The 19,575-nt window shown below is 42.3% G+C and overlaps 1 protein-coding gene across 13 annotated transcripts in view; it reads left to right on the top strand.

Moving 5' to 3' along the window:
• Window positions 1-19,575, top strand: part of RBFOX1 (RNA binding fox-1 homolog 1) — a 1,149,451-nt gene that overhangs the window by 352,153 nt on the left and 777,723 nt on the right. The window contains exon 1 of one of the 13 annotated variants that reach the window (XM_051793974.1): window positions 1,820-1,846. The exons of the other annotated variants lie outside the window; for them this stretch is intronic. Coding sequence (XP_051649934.1) covers window positions 1,835-1,846 — 12 coding nt within the window. The 5' untranslated portion in view covers window positions 1,820-1,834. Of the gene's footprint in view, window positions 1-1,819; window positions 1,847-19,575 lie in introns of those variants that run through there. 13 annotated transcript variants of the gene reach the window in all.

Genomic DNA, 19,575 nt, shown 5'->3' with positions numbered 1-19,575 from the left:
GGCTTCGCGGGGGCAGCGGGGCCGCTCGGAGCGGGGCAGCCCGGCAGGTGCGCGGTGGCCCCGCTGGCCCCGCTCCGCGGCCGGAAAGTTCCCGGGGCGGGCCGGGAGGAGGGATGCGCGCCCGCGGAGTGCCCGAGCAGGGGGGGCTCTCGGGGGGCCGGGGCCGCGGGGCAAGCGGGGCTGGGGCTGGAGCGGCCGGGAGCCGGCGGGCAGGGCAGCGCTGCTGAGCCCCGGGCGCTCCGCGGGGCTCGGGGGCACCGCGCCCGCTCCGCTGTCGCCTGCGAAACGCCGTGCGGAAGGTGCTGCGGGAGAAGGGCGGCACGGGAGGGGGCTCCCGAGCACAGGGAACGAGAAACATGGGCGGTCGGGGCTCAGAGGAGTTGCTGGTTGAAAGGGTGCAGATGTTTAACTGCCGGGAAACTGCCTGCCTGTAAGTCATCAATGTTTGCTGATTTTATTGGCGATTTATCATAGTGTTTTCTCCTGCACGCTTCTGTCAGGAAAAAAAAAGTATAAATGTTGCCTAAATAGCTGTTCAGTGCAGGTGTAGTGACACTGTGTACGGTTAAGATGTACAGCAGTTACAGCCAGGACTGCCGCTCCTCAGCAGGGCTGTGCACTGCGAGATGGTTTTACAGAGTGAGAGTGGCACGAGTCGTACGGTTCCAAAATTTGTGATGTGGCTGTTGGACATCGTGCTGCCAACTGAACATGGTGCGCACAGATGGTGAAACGAATGTGGTCTGAAGTTTGACTGGAGTGATTCACATCAGCGAAGTGTGAAAGATCTCGTCCAACGCTGCAGCTTTTGTTTATCTACTCTGAATTTCAAATGTGGCATAGTATGTTACATTTGGAAGTAGTTTAGTGATGACTGGTTTTTTCACTTTAAATAAGATCCAGTTTATTCAAGCCGAACTGGATCATAAAACACAGCAGATGCTGGTGATGGTGTCCCAAGAATGTCAAGTCCCTTGCTTCACTTCTCTAGACTCGATGATACTTAGGAAAGATACTGCGTGTTTCATTTGTCATTTGGAAGTGTGAAAACAGTTGTACGTGTGGGCTGTAAAAACAGAAGCAAGGTTTTGTCACTCTGGGGTAGAGAATGATGATCGTGGATGTATTACAGTCTAAACCAGAGCTAGTCCTCGTAATCAAATAGTTAAGTTTTAGAGACCAAATAGTCACAGCTGCTTGAGAAAATCTATATTGGGAAGACTAGTGGGGCTGTGTGAGTTTTCAATATGTACGTCAATAGATTGTTTAGTTTTTAGGAAAGTGGTCGTTATCACATGCTCCAGTTATCAGGGTTATAGTAGTGATACAGAATAGGTATTTTTAATTCATTTTTATTTACTTTTACTTGAATGATTTTGCATCGATGAGTCTCTGTGAAACTATTTCTATGTCGCTTTTCTGATTATACTCCAGATCTGCTCACTGTCTTATGTAGGCTATACAGGCTTGGCTGCCCAAGTCTCATTTACAGTTTATTCTTCTGGTAAATACATTAGACAAAGGATTCAGCGTTTCCTGAAATGAAGTCAGTGTTTCTAATGTCAAGACTATATTTCTTTTTTCTATTAGTCCTTAACTGAGTATCAGTAATAGAGCTGACAAACGTGAGGAATAAAATTCACAGGACTTTGATGATTTTTATAGTTCTTGTAATTGAAGTACTTGGTGCCCTTGACGTGATGAGGATGCTGTGCTGGTTTTCAGGAAAGGGTACCCTTAAATGACAGCAATACTGTCAGGAGCCAAGTGTCGAGGAAGCCAGGGGGATTGTTAATTCCTGGATGCATAATGTGATCCATTCCCAGCACGGGACATGGGCACACAGGTAGGATTGCAAGGTGCAGTTGCCAGCACTGAGAATTGTGCCAGTGATGCCCCCACACTCCGTGCACACGTAATCCCTGCTGGCTGTGCTGCTGCACGGCAGGGGAATGGGATGTCCTGAGGCCGTGGTGCTGCTGGGGTTTGAGGCGTGTTCTTGCTCCCCGTGCTGAGCCCTGCACAAAGCCCCCTTGAAGTTAAACATGGAATAGCAAGGCCAGAGGGGACTCAGGCGCTGCTGCCCTTGTTCTTCCTGCCCCGGGCAGGATCAGCTCCTACCTGTGTCATCTCTGATGGATGTTTGCGTGCTTGTTCTATTCCCCTTCTCCTCTGACTTCTCTCACTGCTTTTGCTGTCTTTTCCATCATTTTTTTTCCTTAGTGATGCTCTTACTTACTATTTATTTTCTAAAGAATCTTATCTCATTCCCTCCAAACTGTCTCTCCCACTCAGTCTCTCTTTCAGTATTTTTTTATTCCTTTGTGGGGGACTTACTGCTTCTCTGCCAGCCCTGCACATATGCTGGCTTTACCAGGTTTTTGCCTAGTTTTTAGGAGGAATTTAATGGAAATATTAACCTTTGTGCAGACAGGTAAGCTTTGTTTAGGACCAAAGAGCTGTTCAGTATTTGCTTGCACTGGGAGAAGTTGAGATAGCTGGAAATATAGGCTAGAAGAGACCAATGGCTGGGTTAAAAAAATTGGCATCACTAATTTATCACATTGTAGCTTTGAAATCTGATTTTTAGATCTAACTTTAAGCCTTATATACTATAAAGATAGGATTCCTAATGCTGGCTACAAAAAGAAATATTATTTATAGTTATGGAAGGCATATGCTTCCATTGAGCATGTTGGTGTCTGAAAGGTGTACTTGTCTAAAATAGATGGATCTTATGTAATTAAGATTGATGTCTCATACTACAGCTTGAGAGAAATACAGGAGTTGAAAAATGTGTTTATTTTCTGCATCTGTCAGCACTCTTTCTACTTAATTCTTGAATCTTGACTCCTTCCCATTTCATGTGGGAGATGGGGATGCTCTTGTCTCATGCTCCTTTGTAAAAGTGGTAGGTGAATAAAACTGAAGAGTCAGGAAACAAGTGAACAGACAGGGCTCAAACAAAATATTAGGTGTCCTGACTCTTTCTGGCCTTGATACAGTGAAATCATGTACATCTGTGTTGACTCAATTGTGCCCAATTTGAGTGTAATATTTCCTGAGAGCAGAAAACTCCTATCTCTGAGCATCTTTCCCCAAGGCGTTATTTGAGAAGTCTTTTTTTTTTCTTTTGTTGCCCTTTGTTTTTCATTTTTTGCTTGGTTGCACTTTTTAATGGGTAGTTTCTTTTAATGAAATAATTGAATTTTTCCATGCTCCTGATTATTTTGTAGTGCAAGTCCTCATTCTGGGAGGTACAGTGCCATCTCTGACACTTCACGTTGTGTATCCTTGTGTATGTTATCAGTAAATAGTGTTTTCATCACCTAGTCTGAGTGTATGCTTTTATGATTAAAAACTGTCTTTGAAGCTCTCAGTATTAAAATTTTCCTTCATAACTATTACTTTGCTAAAATTTACTGTGCCAAGAATTACAACTTACTGCAAATAAGATAATTTCAGCTGTGTCCTTCAAGTTGATGCACTAAAAAATGAATGCAAACTGAAAGGGCATGGAAAACCCCTTCTGGGATGCTGGGATGTAACAGCAGTGCTGGAGCACGTGTAGGATTCTGTAGAGCACAGAGGCAACGGTGTTTTATTCACAGGATGGGTTACAATTACCTACCAAGCAACACCAAATGCCAAATATATGCTTGTCATACTTTGAAATACTATTTTTTGCCAAGTAGGTGGCAACTCTTCTGCTCCAGATTTTGTACTTTGCAGAGATCCTGTGCAGAAGGAAAAATATTTCTAAGTGAAGTTTTTGATGAATATTCTGCAATTCCAGTTGTGTTATGAGGTATTAACTATTTGGCTCTTTTCAACTGTTGAGTATTTTGTGATGTATCTTTCAGAAGTTGGTTGAAGTGTCTTTAACATAGTGTACAGATTTGAAGCTCTATCACAGTTTTCTCACAGCCAGTTAAAAAACCCAGAATATTTTGCAACTTTGGCTGCAGTTCTAAAATCCTGTGTTTCTGAACAGCAAGATATTGCTGTGCTAATACCCTGAAAGGAACAAGGTGAATATAAGTTCTGCACTGACATGTGCCTTAGTAGCTGCCTATGCAAATCAGTGCCCTAAAATTAAGATCACTGCCTGGAATGGGAAACACTGTGTCACAAACTGGGAGTGTTTGTAAATCAGAGACTGACTGCTGTCAGTCAGGGACACTGGGGAAAAGTGACCGAGCAAACTCATCTCCATTAAAAGAATTGTCTCTCCTTCAGCTGGAAAGGTCTGAGGGAATGGGGTTACAAAAGGGTGAGCTGAAAGTCTTGATTGTGTTAAAGGGCAAACTAAGATGCAAAACTAAATCGCTTCTGGGATAAACAGCCCAACACTGACTACAGGGAATGTGCAGCTGACGGGGACCAGCATTGCAAACAATAAAAATACACATTTTCTCAGTGTGCAGCACACTTGACTTAAACCCTCCAGTGCACAACCTCTGACCAGGAGAGTTTGGAGTAGAGAAAGAAGGGGTTACTATCCCCCCCAAAAAATAAAATAATTACAAGGATACAGCATAGAATATGATCCAAGCAATAGTTGTTTAAGCTTCTCAGTGTTAAACCAATGGTGGTGAGAGCTGGAGTTACACAGAAGCACACACACAGAGAATATTTGGAGTTGGGAGGGACCCACAGGGATCACCAACTCCAACTGTTCAGGGAATGGCCTGTATGGGGAGTTGGTGCCTCTCAGCTTTCTGCTGTGCTTTGTCATTCTTTAATCTTGACTCTGTCGTGCTGGTAGTTGTATTTCAAATTTTCCTTTACTTTTTGGCACTTTTCCACTGGGTTATTTTTAGAATCAAATCAAGTATGAATACATGCTGGCACACTGTTCTTGGTGAGGATGCTCATAGGGTCTTGCTCTCCTGCTTGCCGGTTCCAAAGGTTTTCTAGGGATTTTATTGTCTCTGAGTTCAGTCTCTGTATTAGATGTGAGCAAATATTACATGATCAGAATGATAAGAAGCTAGTCTGAAAATACATACTACTTTTTTTTTTTTCCCTGAGAAATTTGGGAAACTCCAACTTGATGTAGAAACTTTCAACTCCAAAAGCATTTTATTTCAAAGGTGTGAATGTGTGAAAATGTGGGTAGGAAATTTCAGAGAAGGTTTCAATGAGGAAGTGCTGTTATTTCAGATGAAAGTATTCTAACAGTTAAAGCAGTTGTAGAGAAGGTGGAAGAACATCTGTGTAGAGGCACAAGAAAGTGCAGTTGTGCTGGACAGTTTTGCTTGTGTTAAATGGCAAAGGTTTTGTTGTGTTTAAATCAACACCATCATCACATGACATAAATCAGTAGTGAATTCCTATGTACTGTGCTGGTGGGAAAGCCCAGTGCAGCTGCAGTTGGTTTCCTTGAATTTGGGTAATTCTTCTGTCTTTTGGGTGTTTTAAGGGTTTTTATCTTCTCTGGAGCTTACACATAAGAAACACACACAGAAAAAGAAGTTCAATATGTAATGCTGTTGTCTTACAAAAACTGATGGTCTGTTGTGGACCCCAGATCCAGAGCCCTGGATTTCAAAATAAAACTTTGTGTAATTGTCTTGTTGTCTTGAAAAACCCATATCTTTTCTCTGTCTGTTCATTGATTCCCCACAGTTGTCTCTCACAGAAGTGCTTTGGCTGATGAGTCACCATCACTCTTCCTCTGCATGGCCAGTTCCCGAGTTTCTGCTTTTATCTTTTAAATTTGTTTTGTTACATGTTAAACGGTTTTGTTCTTGGATTTCTGAGTTTTTCACGTGTTGTAGAGGATTGATAATTTATGGTTTGAGGAGGGAGAAATTAAACAATGTTGAATGGCACCGATCCAGGAAAAAAGGCTTGCTAATCTCTGTCAGAGCCAATATTGATACCTTTGGCCTGGCAAAGATATCACTTTTTTCACAGTTAGCATTTTTTCCTAAATTAAGGATGATGCAATATTTTGGAGATATTTTGTTGAGCAAATTATTTGGAGAGTAAAAAAAAGAATCTGTAAACAGCCCTTGTATGAAAATGTAGAATATAGTCTTAAACGCTGCGTTCAGAGTAACCTTTTATGTTCAAATTTATGTAATTCTGTAACAATTTCCTTGGGATGTAACACAGTCTGTGTTGTTCTTGACCACAGAGTTTACAGTCCTGCTACTTTTTGGGGAAAGGATATTGAAGCATCCCTTTCAAGTCGTGGTTCTCTCTGATCAGTGTCTCAGGAAATAATATGAAACACTATCTTTTGTTACAGTGAAACTCTACAGTGAAGCACTAAGATTTAAAAAAAAAAAATAAAGTGTCACTCCCCTGCAGGCAGTCCACTGTTTATGTGAGTAGTTACTTAAATGTCCTTTCCTCCAACATGGAAGATGAGCTACCTAAAATGTCATCTACCACATGGTGATACCCATTTTGAGTCGGCAACAATATAAATGCTAAGGAAGTCCCAGAGTGCAGTTTGAATTGAGCCACACAGAGCAGCCCAGCAGGAAGATGAATGGATCTAGATATCCTCCTGATCTTTCTGTGATATTAGACCCTTTTCCCACTACTTAATTTAGGACACTCTCCAAATGGCTCCTTGTCTTCGTGATGACCTCTTCTCTGTTGCCATCGTGATGGTGTGTTCATCTGCAGCTGCCTCCACGGGAGGCCGATTGGGTTTGCCCTGGTCATTACAAGTGTTGAACTCTTGCCAAATACCAAAATTGTCCATATTGCATGTTTGACACACTTGCTTTGCTGTGAATGTCCTCAGTGCTTAAAAACAGATGATTTAATTGTTATTGTTTTCCAGTCCCCGATACCAGCCCGGTTTGGATGTGTGCTTTTCTCTCCTTATTTCTATTTTACAACGTTGCTTTCACTTTCTTTCAGTTCTGCACCTCTGGCTGTAGCTGATTGTTAAGGATCTTATGGCACTGTGGGAAGAATCAGCCATAAAGCCCAGCTGAGAGGTGGGGCAGGGTAGGACTTACTTGTCTCCTGGTGCAGGAGCACTCTGGGGGCCAGTGCACAAACAGATCCTTTTGCTTTGTAAAAACCTTGTGCTAAAATCACATCTTTGACACCAAAGCCATCTTTTACTCCTCCCTCTGTAAAATACCTTCAAATCAGTTGGCTTTGGTGCTGAGCTGATCTTTCATCCTCACTCTGGGACCTGTCATATCCAAAGAACCCTCTGATTAATCAGTTCTTGTTGGGACATATTGGCTCAAACGGGCACAATGATGCAGTCAAGTGGTTTGGCCTCTTTACACACTTTGGGCATAGTTTTGCTTTCAGCAATTGCCATTTCACTGTAGCAGGGTGTTAATCAACTTCTGATGATAGCACTTGTTATTTTTAATGTGCTAACCCAGAGGTTTTCCATTGGTTTTGCCATTCCCATTGTTTCGGTGCTCATGGTTGTGTTCCTGCCTCTGAGTCGACTCAAACTGCAGTTTCATTGCAGCCTTTTTAAAAATATGTGTGTTTGTTAGAACCTGAGTGGATTTTAAAAAGGACTCGAGCGTTGCTTGAAATCTCATTACGTACAAACTTGTCTACGTGGAATCCTAAATATTTTATTGTGTTCTAAATGCAGAGGGTTTTTTTTTTTTTGCTGTGATGCATCCCAAAGTGTATCACAACTGAGTCTTGGTGCTGGGATATAAAGGGTTCTGCAGGATTGGTGGGGACTCCTGGGGGCAGCTGAAAGGACAATGGGGTCGTGATACCGTCTCTGAGTACTGGACAAAACCCGTCTTTAAGGAAAGGAAATAATTTGAAACCATTTTAAAACACAAAAAAAATCAAGGCGATCAAATTTAGGAAGATACAATAATACAGTAAATATAAATAGGTAAAAATCCACTCTCTCCCAAGTTAATGGTGCAGGTACCAGCACCTTGGCTCCAGTCAGCCCTATAACCTGGGCTTGAATTGCAAATTTGTTTTACAGGGGTGACCCCAGAGTTAAAGCTGAGATGGTCCTGTCAGGGTCTGTGTCAGGAGCTGCAGCTCATGTCTGATTGACATGTTTGCCTGACAGGTTCCTGTGGGGGAGTTTGCTGTGGACTTTTTTTAACTGTTGTGTTTGTGGGGTTTTGTGTTGTTGAATAAAATAACAACAATAGAGCATGAATAATTCTTAATGTCAGTGTTGCTTTATAAACATGTCTTAAAATAGATACAATTTTTATATGACATATCTAATGTAATGCTTCTCTATGTTAAAGCTTTGCAAGCAGGCAAAATAAAGGAAAATTAGGGAGTTTCCTTTGATGTCAGAAGTAACATGGACTTTTCTCCTCTTTCCATAGTTGCAGTTGCAAAGCAGTAGACTAAAACATGAATCCAAATTTCTAATTTATGTATTTCAAGCAGATAGTGAGTTTGACAATTGTAAAAACTGTCTTCCTGCTGGAGCCATTAAATATTTTGTCACTGATTGTACAAGTAGCAAAAAGATTGGACACTAATTTCTAATGTCGAAAAAAAATATTTATTTATTAAAGTTTTCTGAGGGTGAGAATATATTTCAAGTTGCTAAAAAGTTGATTAGGGTACAAATTAGATTGAATAATATTTGGAATAGTTTTGTTAAGAACTTCCATGGTACCTGACCTTACTGTTCACAAGGAAGGAATAAATGCAAGTGAAGTAGAAATGGACTCTTCCTGCCTACAGATTTCAGACTTCTGGCTGCCAAAATCAAGCTTCAGCACCTGTCTGTGCTTTGCTGTGAGAGATTTACACTTTGCCTCTGAAGGGATGCTCTATTAGTTGTGTAAGTGGAGGCATCTTTATTAGTTGAGGTAAATTTTAGGCGGTAAATTGGCTGCTTTATTGCTGTACATGTGTTTAAATCAAGCTCTGCACCTGTCACATTAGTAGATCTCAGTATTGTTGTCTTTTAAGAAGCACATTCTCATGCAATGCATGTTCCACATGGCCACAGCAAATGACTCTTTAGTTATCTTGTACCAACACCTTGTTCTGCATTTGCTGCTTACTCTGCTATTTAATAGTTGGGTCTCAAGTTTCGTGTTCTTTGAAGGTCTCCAAACTGAGTCCAAAAGGCTGCAGACCTTCTCCCATTGTAAATCACTTCTGGTGTCCTTTAATCTTGTATCATTGGGGCCCCTCTTTTTACCTGCCTTGTTAGTTTTGCCAGTACCCCTTGGAGCAGCTCATAGTGGAGCTTACACCTTCGAGGGTCATTGCACTTCTCTGAATTGCTAAGAGGAAAGCTGGTTTGGATTTTTTGGGGGGGTGGTTAATGCCTCAGGCCTGATATTTGTGCAGTGACTGGAGCAGTAGCCACTGCTGGGTTGACAGTGATCCCATAGTCAAAGATTGGCTTAGGGGACCTCCAAGGGATGTGCTTTTCCTCTCACTCTGCTGGAAGGTTGGCTCTTGTCAGCTGTGGAATTTAGGAAGCTGGAATCACCCTTTAAAGAGTAGGAAGCTCTAAGGGTATTAACAAATTCCCCTTCCTTTTTTTTCCTTTTAGAGAATTTTTTCTGCTGATGTTTAATATATAAGGAGTTTAAATAATTTAGTAAACTGACTCAAATGAGGAAATTGAAAGGGAATTCCAAATGAATGCTAAAGCACAGTGCCAGTGCTGTGTGACACCTCTGAATGGGTGGTCCCTCCTGGCACAGTGCTGGGAGAGTTTGAGTTGCCTCACCTTAGGAGTGTGCCACCTAGGAAAGGTGGACAGAGTGGTGAGAGGAGAAGCATGACTGATGTCATGGGATGGCCTGTGGGCTTCTTCTGGGAACAGAACCTGTGACTGGGGTCATGTCAGCTACGGAGCGTGTGAGTAGTTGGGTCCTTGTGAAGTGTCTGTGCCTTCCTTGCTCTTGTGCTGATGCTGTGTGGGCCATAAACACTGTGGCTCTGCTCTTGGGGTTCTCTGTTCCCTGGCAGGCTCCTGGGAAGCTGTCAGTGAGTGCTGGCCTCTCCATCCCTGTCTATGCTTTGTTTTGCTTTAGAGGCTGCTGTGCTGTCCCCTTCCTGTGAGCAGCAGGCACGTGAACCATTGCTGAATGGCCAAGACACACAACTGAGCCAGACAGGCTGGTCCTGCTTCTCCTCCTTCATGTCAGGACTGCATCTTCATCTCCTTTCCTAACAGGCTGGAAGGGTTTCAGTTAAACATTTGCCAGGAAAAGAGCTGTGAATTTTTTTCATGTTCAAAAGCTACTGTCACTTCTCCTTGGGTGTCTGGTCCAAGAAATGAAGGTGCTGGTTAGTGCATTCAGTAAAATACCCAAGTGCACACAGTAAAAATAGACTCAAATAACCCATTAGAAAGGTGAATTTGTGGTTTTCATTTATCCTTTCGCATCTATGAAATGTGTTTAGCTAATGAGCTGATAAAAGGAATTGACCTTGCAGCTGACAGTTGATTTGGAAATGCAGAAATATCGAGGCAGGTATTTATGATTTGCACTAAGCACAGCTTGGCAACTGTTCATATTTAATGATTTGCATCGCTGTTTCTAATACTAAATTTATGCCTCAGTATCCAAGTGCAACACATCTGAGTTGCTGACACTGTGAACTATGACTTTGAATTCCTTCTATTTTGTGTTTAAATTATCAACCATAACTTTGTGTTATAGCACACACGAGGGAGGAAATGCTAAGGTAGGGTTCCTACAGCAATCATTAAATGAATTTATCACACAATTTTCAGATAATAAATTTAGAAGTGCATGAAGATTTACAGAATATTGCATATTCACAAGGATGCCAGTTTAGAGCTGCTTTAGGAACTATGTGCATTAACCAGAATTTCTGACTTTGCAGGCTGTAGGTTTCAAAGCTGTTCAGTGTTTGGGACTATTCTGTGGTTATCAAAATGCCCTTGTTGATTGTGTTGAATGATAAGAGATAATGGATCTTCTCTGGTGTGTTTAGGTACCATTTTCAATCTGTGGTGTGCTTGGTGATTACTGTGTTATCTTTATGTGTATCCTTTTGCCACGGTACCAATACAAATAAAATCTGTTTTCTTAATTGGATAACCATTACTGTGATATAACATGTGCCATTATGAGCCTGGCCTGAGTGGCAGCTATACTTACATCTCTAGATAGTAAGTTAGAAGTACTAGTCTTTTGTTGGCAAAGAAATTAAGGAAATAATTATTTGAATGCAAATTGTCTTTCCTATCACTGGTTTTCTTTTATACAAATTAGGCAAAAGTAATTTCCTGTGATACTTTAAAAGTCAAATATGGAAGAGAAGGATAGTTGTGCAGATTGTTTAGCTGCAGAATGTCACGGACACTTTAACATTTGGAAGTACAGAATACTATTTTAATTTGTCATATTCAGATATGGACAATGTAAATTTGTTTGCAGCCCCATTAGGTAAGAAAAAAATGTTGAGGGCATTAAATCCTAATCTTGAGAGAAATGCATTTACAGAAGCCAGCAGATGTCAGTATGTTCTTGTCATATAGCCCTTTTGTTTCCAAACACTAATTTTCCTTGAATTAAACAATATAGACATAGTAAGTGTTGTAACACTATGTTAATGCAGATCTGCTTAATGAAAATATTTTATTGAAAAGAGGTTTTTTCTCTCTGTTTTCTAGACCTAGGCTGGCATGACATCCCTGTACACACTGGCTTTCACTGTATATAACTTCTCAGAATGTAGTTTAAAATCCTTTGCTAAATGGGGATGTTATGGATAGCAGAACACAGCTTAGTTTCTAATTGAGATTTTTGTTTCTCAGTTTAGATTTCCTTCATATATTGTGAGGCATTTTGAAAATGCTGGCACACCTCTCTCTGTTTGTGTAGCCAGTGAGTGTGTTTGAACTCTGCTGTGTCTAATCAAATGTGTCTCTCTAATTCGGAGATTATTTTGTCACTGTTTATACATGGTAATAAAAACCAGAGGAGCTGTTTCTTGTCTTCCTTGTATTCCAAAAATCAATACTGTTATGACATTGTGGAGAAACCTTTCCCCTTCTCTGAAAGTGCAAACTGATGCCTTAGGGTGTGCAAGGATACAGAATTCCTGGTCTGAGGTCCTCACCACGGTGAGCTGACCCCAGATTTTAAAGCAGTGACTTAAACACCCTGGTGAGCTGCCAGGTTGCACTTTTGGGCAGATGGTGCTTTCCTGAGGTGGGGATGAACAGCTGGAAGCTGCACCCCTGTGCAGGCAGTCCCAGCCTGGTGACAGGTAACCCAGCCCCAGTCCCTGCCTGGGGGGTGTCCCGTGGGCAGCCCCGGGTATGTCGGGCTTGTTTCCCCTCCCTGTGCTTGTTTCTCTCCCTGGGTGGGTCAGAACTGTCTCTCTGTGCAGGGATGTTCTGCACCTCCCAGGAGAAACCTCTGCTCCTTCCAACATCAAACTTACCTTCAGTGTCAGCCTGATAACTGTGACCATTGTCCCCCCCTACCAACCCCTCCACCCCAGCATTTCAGCCTCGTTCACCTGAAGCACTTGGTGCCTCAGCGTGTTTGGTGCTGAAGGAAGCAGCAAGAATCCTGTCTGAAGGCAAAAGGCCCTTTATTTCAGCTTCTGTTGGGGACTTGATGTCCATTTTGGCCTGGTGTGTTTTGGGTTTTTTTTGTAAATACTGTAGCTGTCACTTTGGGGTTTGCAGTTACGTTTCCAAGCAGAAATTTATTTTGCGTTTTCTCTTTCTTCAACTCTCTTTTTAAGCTCTGTCCTCTTAAAGTGTTTGTTTTACGTGCAGGATCTGTTTGTTGTGACTTATTCATTGCTTTTCCTCATCTTGGACTGTTTGTGTGATTTTCAGATCATGCAAATGAGAGTCAAGGAAGGCAAAACAGATGAGAAAGATACCCCTGGAGTACAAAAAAAAAATAAAAATACAGTATTACTGAGGTTGTAGTCTGGAAATGAGGCTATTTCATTTTCAAAGAGTGGTTTTATTGCATTTGCCCTTAATGCAGTTTCTAGAGATGCTGACAAACACCCAAAATCCTGTAAAATATCATGCTTACATTAGCCCTGAGCAACTTTTTTCACATAATACACTAATGTAATTTAATTCAGGGTTTGGCTTGTTCTCCTGGAGCTGAATGAAAGAAATCAGAAAATTGTAGTTGTCTTTTATCATTTTAGGATGGGGGGGGGAAAAGTAAAATATAGATATATTAGGGCCTGCATGTGCAATGTTTGAAAATGTATTTATCTCACCTTTTTGCTTTTTTATTGTCACTACAAAAAGATATTTTTCCACCACTGAATAAAAAAATAAGAAGCAATATTGTGTATTGTTTTGACATCTTTCCTTCCATGGCAGTGAAAGCACTTTCTGATGGTTGACTTTTATTAGCAGCCTCCTGAGTGTGCCTTTTGAAAACCTGCAAAATATACATGTAATTAATTTCCCTGTGTAGCTGGCAGTGCCATTGCACCTTGGACTCATGAAAATCAAGTTCTCAGCAACAATGTTGTCAAGATAGTGAGGAAATAATACAATAAATCTTGAAAAGCATTTTGATCAGTAACTTCTTAACAATGATCTTCCAGCTTTTCAAACTTTATTCATACGTTTGTTTTGGATACAACTTTAATTGGATTAGAATTTACACTTTCCTGTGTGAGTGCATTTGTACTTTTTGGAAGACATTCATGAGAAAACTATTCAAAAATGGAAGCACAAAACTCAACCACACTTCCTCTTCCAGATAAGCTCTTAGAATAATAAAGATTGCTCATGTTAAAGTTGCTTTGAATTAGTTTTTCATGTTCTTACACATATTTAAAATTACTTCAGTTGTCCATTTGTACTTGGATTTGATAAGAAGATGCTGTTCTAGATCATGATAGATACTGGTCTAGATAATTTTAGGTGTTGCACAGACAACCACTTAAAATACATATAAGTGGTGGCTACAGTTTACAAGTGGTCTTAAGCCTTGAAATGTTCAGAAAAATGGCAACTGTTATAATAATTACACACTCTCATTCCTTAAAACTTAGTATGTTATATAAATCTAAACTCTAAAATAAACTGTAAAACATTTCAAGTCACTGGAAGTGTATACAAGTCTAGAGGGATATGGTTAACCACACTACAAAAAATTAATACAGCTTCCCATTTCAAATATGTAATAGATCCAACGGCATCAACTTCATTAATTTTTGACTTTGTAGCTTCACAAAAGTCTGTGAAACTCTTCAGAAAGAGATTTGTTGTGGTATTTTCTTGGAACAAAACAAGAGGTGCAGCTAACATAAGCCCTCAGATACATTTAAACTTGTTCTTTTGCAATTTGTTTCAGATCTTTTCCCACAGTATTGAAAACATTTCTAGAAATAGATTGTTCAGCAGACTGTTTATTGAAACAAAAAGAGAGGTAGGGTTTATGAGTGTTGTCAGGTCTGTGTATGCTGGAATATGAGTTTTCCTGTGTGGATAGTGTGACAAACTCCCTCAAAAGCAGAGTCTCTGGCTGTTCATGAGGAGACTTGATGGGCAGAGCGTCAAAAACACTGCACAGAAATGCAGTGCAATGAGTGGCAGGTGCTTTGATGAAAATGGACAAGTAACTTATTGAGGAACAGTCATCTAATATGGGAATTGGGGACAGACTGAACTAAAGCAAACCAAGAATGCATCTCTCTATATATTTCTCTTCCTGAAAGAGATGAAAAATGTGATCCTCCTGCTGGGAGTAGAGTGAGGTATTGCCAGGGCGATGTGCCACACGACTGATAACTCCCCGGGGAACATCCACACGAGCCATACGTGTGGTTCCTGGCAGAACAGCCCTGCTGCAGCCTCTGCACGAGCGGGTGCTGAACGTGTGGATTATAAAACCCGTGATTTATTTTCTCTGTGTAAGGCGGTTTGGGAAGCAGCCTCGGGGGCAGCGCATCCATCGCAGCTCCTCTGCGCCCTTCCCCTGCTCCAGCACGGGAATCCCTGCCCGGCACTGCCGCCCCTCCAGCCCCTCCAGCTCCCGGGGATGCGGCTCCCACGTTTTTCCCTGGCGGCCCGGAGGGGTTTTACCTCTCCTGCCCCTGCCCCTCGTTAATGAGAGCTGGGGCAGCCGCGGTTCCCCTCCCACAGTCCCCTCTGGAGAGAAGGGTTGGAGCCATCCCGTGCTCGGGAATTACCTCCCCTGGTTGCCAAAAGCTGTGGAGCAGACGGATCTGTGGTTCAGGTAACCGTGAGCTGTGTCCAAGTGCCAGAGGGTTTGGGAAGGAACTTGGTTACAGGTTGGGCAGTGCCGGCGGGGCTGTTGGCTGCAATTTGTTGAAGTTTCTGCCAGTAGCTGAAGTTTCCTAGGGAAGTCTCATAAGCACACTATCGTGATTTAAAAATTGAAGCTCAAGAGGATCACTCCAACTCAAGTAATATAATGTATTGAGAAGCTTTTCATTTGATGTTATAATTATTCACTTGAATGCGAATCCACAGTTTGACTCCGAGTCCTGCTCCCGTTTCTAACCCTTCATGGTTCTGTCCAGTCACATCTGGACACAGAGATTGCAACGGATGTTGAAAATGTTTGATTTTGGTTCTAAATTAAGGGCAGACTTTCTTTGAGGATGCCCTGCCAGCAAACAATGTAGTATAGGAGAAAATGATTCCCCCCCCGCCCCCCCCGCTGGTCACTGCTGTGCTGTGTCAGGCTGAAGGATCTCAGCTCTGCCACACTTTCCTGTGTTCTTCAGGATGACTGGTTTTGAGTGAAGCAGGAAAACATTGTTTGCTGACTGGTGTACTCCATCCTGGGCACAGACCTGAGGTGAGTTCAGTCCAGATGCAAACAAGCTGCTGTTTTTAATGTGAGATTTCAATAGTTAAACACCTGCAGGGATGTCTGTAAGCAGCTGCTGATTTAAGAAAAAAAAAAAAAAAAGCAGCACGTGACACTTTTAGTTTTCTCCCACTCAAGGTTTTGTAGTGGGAAACAAAGAACAGTTTCTCCCTTAGCTGTTGGCAAATCCTGATTTTACAAGGTTGAGGCAGCATCATGAAGTGTTTTTAACTTTGTGTGTTAGGCTCTTCACTGTCTTCAGTAAATTGCTCTTACTCATTGAATTAATTTTTGATGCTCAAGCCTCACTTAAAAAAAGAAGGGAGGAGGAAGGCAGTTTTCAATTCCCAGAGAAGAAAAATATTGTTTGAAGGCTAATGCATATAAGAAGTCTGTGCCCATGGAGGGGTTCTCTTTAAGAGGAAAACAGGTTCAAGGCTGGGCCTGTGGAACCCTGATGGAATGGTGCTGAAAAGGTAGAGATCTTCAGCAGCAAGCTGAAAACAAATCTGGAGCTGGGCCTGTAAACTTGGTGTTTATTCACTCAACAAGCCTATTGCATTCAAGTCCAGTACTCCTTGGAGGTTTCACACAGTGGTACCCTGTGCAAAGGCCTGGCTCTCTCTGCTCCAGCAGTTTGGAAGTTGGTTGGTTCCATAACAGAATATCTGCCAAGGCTGCAGGAGCTGCTCAGCTGCCCAAATGTAAAGCACCATCCTGAGGCAGCCTTATTTTGCCCAATTTGGTGGGCATGCTGGTATGGTGGAAGTATATTAAAAAATACAGAGGTATTTTTAGCTGCTCTTGGTATTAGAATGACTTACCCTTATAAGGTGAAAGGAGGGTGAGAGCAAAGGCTTTTGAATATTTTAGTATCATAATTTTGATCTGTTAGATGGAAGTTAGGCTCTCTTATTCAGAATATGTCTCATCAGGGTTGTGACTGAACTAGAAATCACAGTGTATGTAAGGAGACTATAAAAACTGATAGGAACTTGCTAAATTAAAACAAGTTAACTGTGAAGTTCTATGGACCTTGTTACTGCAGTAGGGGACTGTATGGCCTCCCCTAAGGGAAAGGCACAAAAATGATCTTACTCTTTTGTTTCATCTGTAGATGGGGTTTACCTGTTTTTAGAAATCACTAGGCAAGGCTGGAGAAAGTGGTTTGGTTGTTACTGTTTTTTTCTGTCAGCCCCTTCTGTGCAGGTTCAGAAAGTTCTGCATGACTGTCTGGGGCCACAGTTAAAGCAGCGAGCACAGCACTGCAGTGGAATTTACTGGGGGTGTGTGGTCTCACTCCTGGCAAGAGGGGTGAACCCGGATCCATTATGTCCCCAAGTCAGCAAACTGACCTAGAACAGGGCTGTGTGCTAGTGGAGAGCAGGGCTTTGCACTGCTGAGCAGGGAGGCTGCTGAACTGGGAACGAGCCAGAGCATCCTCAGGGTCTGGCAGCAGTGACAGTCTGGTTTGCACAGGACTCAGGATGCTCAGATTTGCATTTAGTGGCTGCAGACAGCAGTGTGAGCACCCCAGGAGATGAGCTGGATATTCAAAAGGCCTGTTTCTTCCCTTTTAGAGTAACCTCTAGCATCTGAAACAAGGTTGGATATGTTCTTTGTGGTTATGGACCAAAAAAATAGCCATAAGTCTGTAAAGGGAACAGTTAAAGAAAAAAAAAAGCTTATTTATTTATTTTTATTTACTTGCATATTTATTTACTGAGATATGCACTTTGTACATCGAGATGGAAATAATATGAGATTTTGTAATAAGCTTTTTGGATTTTGGGCTTCTGAAATAGGTTTTTACTGTGCTGTGCAAATTATATTCATACAAACTGAATATAACCCTCAATTTGAATCATTAGTTTTCTTGCCTGGGAAATTGATACCCATTTAATACTCCTTTCATGGTGACTTTCAGCTGCAGCTGTGAAGGGGTTAGCAGCAATTTGTTTCACCTGTCTGTAGCTGAAGTTTCCTTGGAAAGTTTCATTAACACGCTATCCTGATTTAAAAATAGAAACTCCAGAGAATTACTCCAACTCAAGTAATACAATGCAGCAAGAAGCTTTTCATTTTGTAATTATCCCAAAGCACTTCAACCCAGACGATTTTTCCATTATGGGGAGAGTTCTACACGATTTTGTATCCAAAACTGTATTTCTCAGGAATTCTATGCCTTGAATTGTAGATTGCTTGCAGTGCTGCCATTGTCCTTGTTTCTTCTCTGTTGTGGATTTAAACCCCAACGTTTAGTAAACTCTCAAATTGAGTTTTTTTGCTCTGTGTGTGCAGGAATGAAGAGCAGAGTGAAGCAGCTGGAATATCTGCAGTGCTCTGCGTGACATGGGGGGATTTCTCACTCCCAGTGGATGCTACAGTTCTGTAGAATTCTAGTCAGGAAAAGTTAATTTCTCTCATTTTTCCTTCCTTCCCACCCCCAGAAGAAGAAACATATATTCTTGGTGGTGTGTTGTCAGCTGGACAGCTGTCTGTGCAAACAGGAGCAGAAGTAGTTCCTCAGTGTTTAGCTACTGAATGTTTATAGTAACTCCACCTAAATATTTGTTAATGTTTTAAATACTAAATAAATAAATAAGCATTTCCTTACTGCTGTGTTAATGTAGTGAAACATTGCCAGTTTCTTTGGAAACTGGATTCCAAAGAATTCTCAGTCAGCTGGTTAACTGAATGGAAACTCAGCCTTGAAAATAGAATTTGCCTGCTGGTTTGCCATTTACAAAAGTGTCTACTATTTATTTTGGGCGGCAAATTATTAATTTTTTCTGGATATGTTTTTGCTTGGTTGTTTTGTTTTCATCTTGGGGGGAGTTGTGTGTATGTTTTCATACAGCATAGATTGAAATGAATCAGAGAATGGTGTAGGTGGGAAGGGACCTTTGGAGGTCATCTGGGTCCAATCCAAAAGCCTCACAGTGGAAAAGTGTTTCCTGATGTTCAGAGGGAGCCTCCTGTGTGTCAGTCTGTGCACATTGCCTGTGGTCCTGTCACTGGGCACCACTGCACAGTTCTGGCTCACTTGTCCTTTTACACTGCCTTCAGGTGTTTGTACACACTGATGAGGCTCCCCCTGATCCTTCTGTTCTCCAGGCTCAGCACTCCCAGCTCTCCCAGCCTTTCCTCATATGGGAGATGCTCCAGGTACCTTCATTGTTTTCGTAGCCCTTTGCTGGGCTCTCCAGCAGTGCTGGGTCTCTCTTGTACTGGGGATGTCACAGCTGGACACAGCAGCCCAGGTGTGGCCTCACCTGTGCTGAGGAGGTGGGAAGGACCTTCCCTGAGCCTGCTGGCAGCACTCCAGGATGCTCTGATCCTTCTCTGCAGCCAGGGCACTGCTGGCTGTTCAACCTGGTGGTCCCCAGCACCCCAGGGCCTTTTCAGCAGAGCTGCTTTCCACCCCTTTGGCTCCTGGCATTTATTGGTGTGTGGGGTTGTTCCTCCCAGGTGTGGGATTTTGCACTTCTGTCAGCCCATTCCACCAGCCTGCCAGGGACCCTCGGGGTGGCAGTGCAACCCTCTGGTGTATCAGCCAGTTCTCCCAGTTTTGTGTCATCAGCAGGATTGCTGAGGTCACCCTGTGCCCCATCATGATACCTCCAGTGAGGGCGTTAACAAGGACTGGACCCAGCATTGACTCCTCTTGTTCAGGTACAGCTTTATGCACAGCTCACTGGTGCTCTAAAACCCACAGATACCCCAGAACTTATCACCTTGATTTTTCACCTCCTTCCCCTATTCCTTCCTTCAGCCTCCTCCTGACTGCAGGCGTGTGGAAGGGAGC

This window comes from Manacus candei, unplaced genomic scaffold (genome assembly GCF_025592945.1).
Source record: "Manacus candei isolate 608988 ecotype Guabito, Panama unplaced genomic scaffold, ASM2559294v1 h1tg000002l, whole genome shotgun sequence".
In the NCBI taxonomy this organism is placed as follows: Eukaryota; Metazoa; Chordata; class Aves; order Passeriformes; family Pipridae; genus Manacus; species Manacus candei.
The sequence above is the reverse complement of the archived record's forward strand: the minus strand, read 5'-3'. Positions and strand labels throughout refer to the sequence as shown.